Source organism: Bison bison, unplaced genomic scaffold (genome assembly GCF_000754665.1).
Source record: "Bison bison bison isolate TAMUID 2011002044 unplaced genomic scaffold, Bison_UMD1.0 scf7180017864330, whole genome shotgun sequence".
In the NCBI taxonomy this organism is placed as follows: Eukaryota; Metazoa; Chordata; class Mammalia; order Artiodactyla; family Bovidae; genus Bison; species Bison bison.
The window spans coordinates 3,823,949-3,831,442 of NW_011494902.1; the positions used below are offsets into that span (position 1 = coordinate 3,823,949).

The 7,494-nt window shown below is 36.2% G+C and overlaps 1 protein-coding gene across 3 annotated transcripts in view; it reads right to left on the bottom strand.

The window, feature by feature from the left end:
* Positions 1-5,337: 5,337 nt before the first annotated feature.
* Positions 5,338-7,494, bottom strand: part of ZRANB3 (zinc finger, RAN-binding domain containing 3) — a 304,927-nt gene continuing 302,770 nt past the window's right edge. For all 3 annotated transcript variants that reach the window (XM_010853654.1, XM_010853653.1, XM_010853656.1), the window contains one exon: positions 5,338-6,164. In XM_010853654.1, the coding sequence (XP_010851956.1) occupies positions 6,066-6,164 (99 nt within the window). In that variant the 3' untranslated portion in view covers positions 5,338-6,065. The remainder of the gene's footprint in view (positions 6,165-7,494) is intronic.

Sequence of the window (7,494 nt, forward strand, 5' to 3'; positions counted from 1 at the left end):
AAAAAAAAAAAAACTAAAAAAAAAAAAAAAAAGCTGAAGTTCTGTCTTGCTCATTCAGCAACATTATAAACAACTTTCTTTGAAGCAGCTGGGGTTCACAGGTCGATCCCCACAAACGGAGACAGATCTTCAGGGGTGTAAAGGGAAGCTGAGCTGCTACCATCATTGTTACTCAGAAGTGGTGGGCTCCTTGCTAGATTGAGTGTGAAAGTCTTGCTGCTTCTGAAATGGAAGGCAAGTCCCAGTGACTTGTGTAGACCCCAGCCCCTTCTGGAACCATTCACCCTGAAGATACAACTCATTCGTGTCTCATTTTATTTTAGTCTTCCCTATTTTTTCCTTAGTTAGCTTAGCTAAAGAATGGTCAGTTTTGTTTATCTTTTTAAAAAACCAGTTACTTTTGTTGATCCTTTCTGATCTATATTTCATTAATATCTTTTCTGATTTTTTAATTCCTTCCTCCTGTTAATTTTTGGACTTAATTTGTTCTTTTTCTAGTTCTTGAGGTGTAAGTTTAGGTTGTTTATTTTAATCTCTTACTGTATGAATTTTTGCTGTAAGCTTTCCTCTGAGAACTGCTTTTGCTGCATCCTACAATATTCAGTATGTTGCATTTTCATTTCCAGTTTTGTTTCTTCTTTGACCCAGGGGTTGTTTAGAAGTGTGTTTTTAGTTTCCACACACGTGTAGATAGTCGCACTTTTCTCTTATTTTCTTGTTTCATTTTATTGTGTTCAGAAGAAACAGCTGGATGATCTGTCATAAATCTGCCAGCATTTTTGTGTGTGTCGTCTATCTTGTGATCTAGCCTAGATGATGTTCCACATGCACTTGAGAAGGATGTGTATTCTGCTGCTGTTGGATAGAATGTTCTGTATATCTGTTAAGTCAGTTTGTCCCAACATGTGGTTCAGTTCCAACACTGCCTTTGATTTTCTGTGTGGATGATCTATCCATTGGTGAGAGAGAGGTATTGAAGTCCCCTACAATTACCGCATTGTTGTCTGTTTCTCCCTTAATGTCTCTTATTATTTGCTAATATATTTTGGTTTTGGGAGTCGGGAGCCTATCTATTTACAATATTGTATTTTCTTTTTAAGTTATTTTATTGAAGTATAGTTAATTTTCAGTGTTGTGTTAGTGATTCAGCAAAATGTTTCAGTTATACATGCACTTTCTTAACATGTGCTGTGCTTAGTTGCTCAGTCGTGTCCAGCTCTGCGACCCCAAGGATTGCGGCCCGCCAGGCTCCTCTGTCCACGGGGATTCTCTAGGCAAGAACACTGGCGTGGGTTACCATGCCCTCCTCGGGGGATCTTCCCACCCCGGAATTGAACCGTGGTCTCGTGCAGTGCAGGTGGGTCCTTTACCAGCTGAGCTGCCAAGGAAGCCCATATATTCTTAATACATGTTATATATATGCACAATATGTACACTTTCTCAGATTCTTTTCCATTAAGGTTGTTATGAGATACTAAACGTAGTTCCCTGTGCTATACAGCAGGTCCTTGCTGTTTACCTCTTTTGTATATAGCAGTGTGTATATGTTAATCCCAAACTCCTGGTTCATCTCCCCTCACTCCCCACTGTCCCCTGTGGTGACCAGAAGTTTGTTTTCTGTGTCTGTGAGTCTACTTCTGTTTTGTAAATAAGTTCATTTGTATTATTTTTTAAAAATATTCCACAAATAAGTGATATCATGATATTTGTCTTTGTCTAACCTACTTCAGTTAACATGATAATCTCTATGTCAATCCATGTTGCTGCAGATAAAATTATTTTATTCCTTTTTGTGGCTAACAGTCTTTGTATATACATATTTACCACATCTTCTTTACCCATTCATTCATCTGTCAGTGGACATTTAGGTGGCCTACATGTCTTGGACACTGTAAATAGTGTTGCTGTGAACACTGAGGGATATGTATATTTTTCAAATTTTTGTCTTTTCCAGATGTATGTCCAGGAGTGGGTCTAGATATTACAGTAACTATTTTTAGTTTAAGGAGACTTCATACTGTTTTTCATAGGGGTTGTACTAATTACCTTACTCCTAACAGTGCAGGAGGGTCTTTTTCTCCTCACTCTCGTCAGCATTTATCATTCACTATTTGTAGACTGGTGATGGTCATTCTGACTGGTCTGAGGTGATGCCTCTTTGTAGTTTTGATTTCCATTTCTCTAATAATGAGCAATCTTGAGCATCTACCTTTTCGTATGCCTGTTGGCCATCTGTATATTTTCTTTGGAGAAATGTCTATTTAGGTCTTCTGCCCATTTTTTGAATGTTTTTTTTTTCCACATTAAGCTATATTAGCTATTTGTCTGTTTTTGGAAATTAATCCCTTGCTGGTCGCATTATTTGCAGATATTTTCTGCCAGCCTGTAGGTTGTCTTTTTGTTTTGTTTATGGCTCCCTTTGCTATGCAAATTCTAAAATTTATTTTATTTTAAAATTTTTATTGGAGTATAGATGCTTTAAAATGTCTCTGCTGTACAGCAAAGAGAACCAGCCATATGTATACACATATCACCCCATTTTTAAATTTTCTTCCCATTTAGGTCACCACAGAGCACTGAGTAGAGTTTCCTGCGCTGTATATGTTAATTATGTGTTTTATACATAGTAGTGTATATATGTCAATCCCAATTTCCCAGTTCACTCCACCATCGCCCCTCCCCACCGGCTACACCCCTCATAGCCATATATTCATAAATAAGAAAAAAATAATGCCATTTGCAACAACATGGATGGACTTAAATATCATACTAAGTGAAATAAAAGACATATCATACGATATCACTCTGTGGAATCTAATTAAAAAAATGATACAACTGAACTTATTTACAAAATAGAAACAGACTTACAGATATAAAAAACAAATTTATGGTTACCAAAAGGAAAATGTGGGAGCAGGGATAAATCAGGAGCTTGGGATTAACATACAGTATGCATAAGATTAACATACTACTATATATAAGATAGATAACCAAACAAGGACCTAGTGTCTATAGGACAGGGAACTCAGTGTTATGTGATAACCTATATAAGAATCTGAAAAAGAATGAACATATATATGTATAAAGGAATCACTTTGTTCTACATCTGAGACTAACAACATTGTAAATCAACTACAATCCAATAAAATTTAAAAAATAGACCCACCTACCTACGGTCAATTAATCTGTGACAAGCAGGGGAAGAATTTACATTGGAGAAAGCCTTTTCATTAAGTGGTGCTACAAAAACTACATGCAAGAGTGAAATTTGAGCCCACTAGAACACCATACACACAAAAAACTCAAAATGGACCAAAGACCTAAATGTAAGGCTAGATAGTATAAAATTCTTAGAGAAAACATAGAACAATTTTTTTTTTTACTGTTATATTAGGATATAAATTTTCTTTTTTTTTTTTCTAATTTTATTTTATTTTTAAACTTTACATAATTGTATTAGTTTTGCCAAATATCAAAATGAATCCGCCACAGGTATACATGTGTTCCCCATCCCGAACAACAATTTTTGATATAAATTGCAGCAGTATCTTTTTTGATCTACCTCCTAGCATAATAATTAAAAATAAAAATAGGACCTAATTAAACCTAAAATCTGTGCATAGCATAGGAAACCATAAAAAAAGGAAAAGACAACCCTCAGAATAGGAAAAAAATATTTGCAAATGAAGCAACTGACAAGGGATTAATCTCCAGGATATACACACAGCTCATGTAGCTTGATATCGAAAAAACAACCTAATCAAAAAAATGGGCAGAAAAATGGTATGTTTGTTCTACTTTCTCAAGATTGCTCTGGCTACTGGTTCCATACACATTTTAGGATTTTTTTTCTATTTCTTCGAAAATGCCACTGGAATTTTGATAGGGATTGCACTGAATCTATAGATTGCTTCAGGTAGTATGGCTATTTTAACAATATTAACTTTTCTGATCCAGGAACATGGACTTTCTTCCATTTGTGTCGTCTTCAGTTTCTTTCACCAAAGACGTGTAGTTTCAGTGTACAAAGCTTTCATCTCCTTGGTTAAATATACCCTGAGTGAGTGAGTGAAAGTCACTCAGTTGTATCCAACTCTTTGCAACCCTGTGTAGTTGTCCATAGAATTCTTCAGGCAAGAATACTGGACTGAGTTGCCATTTCCTTCTCTAGGAGATCGTCCTGATCCAAGGATTGAACCTAGGTCTCCTGCATTGTTGGCAGATTCTTTACCTTCCGAGCCACTAGGGAAGCCCTATTCGTAATTTTCTGATGCTCTTATAGCATTTTTAACTGGCATTTTGAAATCTGGCAAAGAGAGAAACTATCTTCATGGGTCATTTCACCTCCAACTCTCATATAGTTCCCACACTGAAAATTTTCTCCCTAGAATTACCACTTTAGTTTGATCTAAAGAGCAAGCTCCACTCAAGTCTGACCTACTTAGACCAATCTCACTTGCACGTATCTCATGCTGGAGGAAAAGTAGCATGCTGGCTTCTCAGCTCTCAACTGTGAGAGATCCTTGGTTACCCTGGCAATGAGGCAGAAAACTGCAAAGAGCCTGACCAGCAAAGCAGAAAGAAGGCCAAAGAAAGCCCAACTGATTTTAAAACTGAACGGTAAAATCTGATCTCATACAAGGGGCTTCCCTGGTGGTGCAGGTAAAAAACCTGCCTGCCAGTGCAGGAGGCGAAGAGACGTGGGTCAGGAGACGTTTGATCCCTGTGTCAGGCAAGCCCTGGGGAAAGGGAATGGCAACTTAATCCAGTATTCTTGCCTGAAAAATTCCATGGACAGAGGAGCCTGGCAGGCTACAGTCCACAGGGTCACAAAGAGTCAGACACGACTGAAAACACGCATTACATCATGTCAATGAAATATTATAAACTTAAAAAAAAAACTGTGGAAGATTAATGATTGTATAATATTTATACAAATATAAGTCCTCCATGTTGTGAAATACAAGCTACTAATTAAAACTAAAGAGTACTCAAACTAATGTTACATCCAAACAGTATTTGCAAACAGGCCTTTTGTGAATGTGGTTCTTCCTTGACCCTGTACTTTGTGAGTTTTGACGTATTGATTCTGAGTCTCTCATGATTCTGACGTATTGCCAGATTATGTCTTGGTTTTCTTTCATCATCACTCTTTTATGTCTGAGTATCAATTACATTTTAATGTTACCCTTGCACTTTTTAAATATTTATCTCCATCTGATGATACTTTAGAAAAAGTGTTTTATCATCATCATCCCTTTTAAAAGAGATTTCAGGAATACCCTTTTAATAAAATAGGACTTCAAAACCAGAAAATGATAACCTTGAGACAAAGAATGCTTTGACAGTAAGTCTAGTTTTATGCATTAAGACAAATTAAAAACAAGTTTAAATGGCATTTTGATTTTTTTAAAACATGATTTAACAGTTACTTCAGCCAGAATCCCTGAATTGTCCACAAACACCATGGGTCTAATTAGGTTATTTTCAAAAGCATCTTTTCAATAAAGACAACTGGCTAAGAAATAAAAGGAAGACAACACTCAAAATATGCACCCTGGGTTCATTTTGGAGGCATTTAGTGAACAAGAATCTCTACTGCATACTAAGCAAGGAGGTCATGATTGGTCTAGAATTCCTGAAGAATGATTTTGCCTACAAAATTTCCCTGATGTCTTTACAGTGTTGCATTTTTGCATATAGCAGTCCATGACCAATACTAACCCAGCAGCATTTTTCAAGTAATTGAGAGTATATTTTTCAAAAACAATCTATGCATAATACAGTGATTAAGGTATAGTCAGGGAAAATTGAAAGCTTAACAAAACCTTACTGAAATATAATGGATATCAAGAAGATCATAGAAATATTTAGTATTGCATTTCAGTTTGTTAAGTACTTTAAAAAAGTATTAACACTAAAAGCATTTAACATGAAAAGGAAAGATGAATTCTTGATTTGTGTTTTGAAATTTTCCACTTTTAAAATATTAGACAAGCACAAAAAAATTTTGGTGAATTCTCCACATATAAACCATATGTCATCCATTTAAAAATGTTTATGCTTCATTTCTTTACCAAAAATCGTGTGATGTCTGATCCATGCTTTGATGCTAGAGATTGTCTTCTCACCTGGCTTCTTTCCTTGGCTTGTTGGGCAGTTCTCTAAAAGTTAAAAAAAAGTAAAGCATGTGTACATATGTTAGAATTAAAGTACCAGCTACAGCAACTCAAAATCTCTGTGAATTCTGAAAAAAATATACATTATCACCACACTCGTGTACCAGTGCTTTGCCCTCAGTGGGGTTACTAAGCCAATAACTCTGAGGTTTAGGTGCGTGCAGGGCCCGCCCACCTCCTGTTCTCTGGGCTTAAAAGCCTTTCCCAACCTAACAGCCAAGCCAGTGCAAAAAACCAAAATGAGTAGAACAGAATTGGATTCTTTTGCTAATATAAATAACATTTTTCATGAGACTCTAAAAAGGTGATTACAGAAGAAGGCACAGCATTCTCTTTTGCTGTATCTTAATTTTCTTACAGATCTTGACTGTGCTAACAGTTTGCACAGTTGAGAAATCAGATGATCTTTTGCCCAACTGAAGTCCATGTATGTGTGAAGTTATCCAGGTAGAAGGGGTACGGAGAGGAAAACAAGGTTAAAACTAAAACAAAGCCCTTTTTATGACATGATCCTATTTATGTAAAAGTTATTTACATAGTTTTTACACAATAAAATTTGTGACTAAATTGAGGAATCTGAAATATTAAAAAGAGGCTAAGAAAGTGCTCATATGATATGAACACTGGCAAAGGATCTGAACAATTCTCACAATGTAGATACAGTTGATTAGCATTTTCATAAATATCAGGGTCTTTAAAATAAAGTAAAGCCTCTAGGTTAGCAATTTGAAAACAATAAAAAATATGTTTCTGAAAAAGATTTTTTTCCCCCCTTACCTAACCCATTTTGAAAAAATTACAAGTAAACAAAATAATTCTTTTTTCACCACAGCTGCAATACCAGTGCAATTAAACAGGCACTTTTCACTGCCAGGATCGAAGGAGCATATCTGAGTACAATCCTTTTGGAAAACAGCATGGAGGGAATTCATCTCCTGCAGTCTCAAAACTTGACTCAAAATCTTAAAACTTGACTCAATGATTTTACAACTGAGTATCTTAAGGAACAACCTCGAAATGTAAAAAATAGTTTGTATACAAAAAAATGTGGTTGGCAGCATTGTGTATATGAACCAAAGAATGTATACAACTTCAGGTTCATCAGTATGGGAATGGCATAATTAACCACAGTAGAAGGCAATGGCACCCTACTCCAATACTGTTGCCTGGAAAATCCCATGGACGGAGGAGCCTGGGAGGCTGCAGTCCATGGGGTCGCTAAGAGTCAGACACGACTGAACGACTTCACTTTCATGCATTGGAGAAGGAAATGGCAACCCACTCCAGTGTTCTTGCCTGGAGAATCCCATGGATC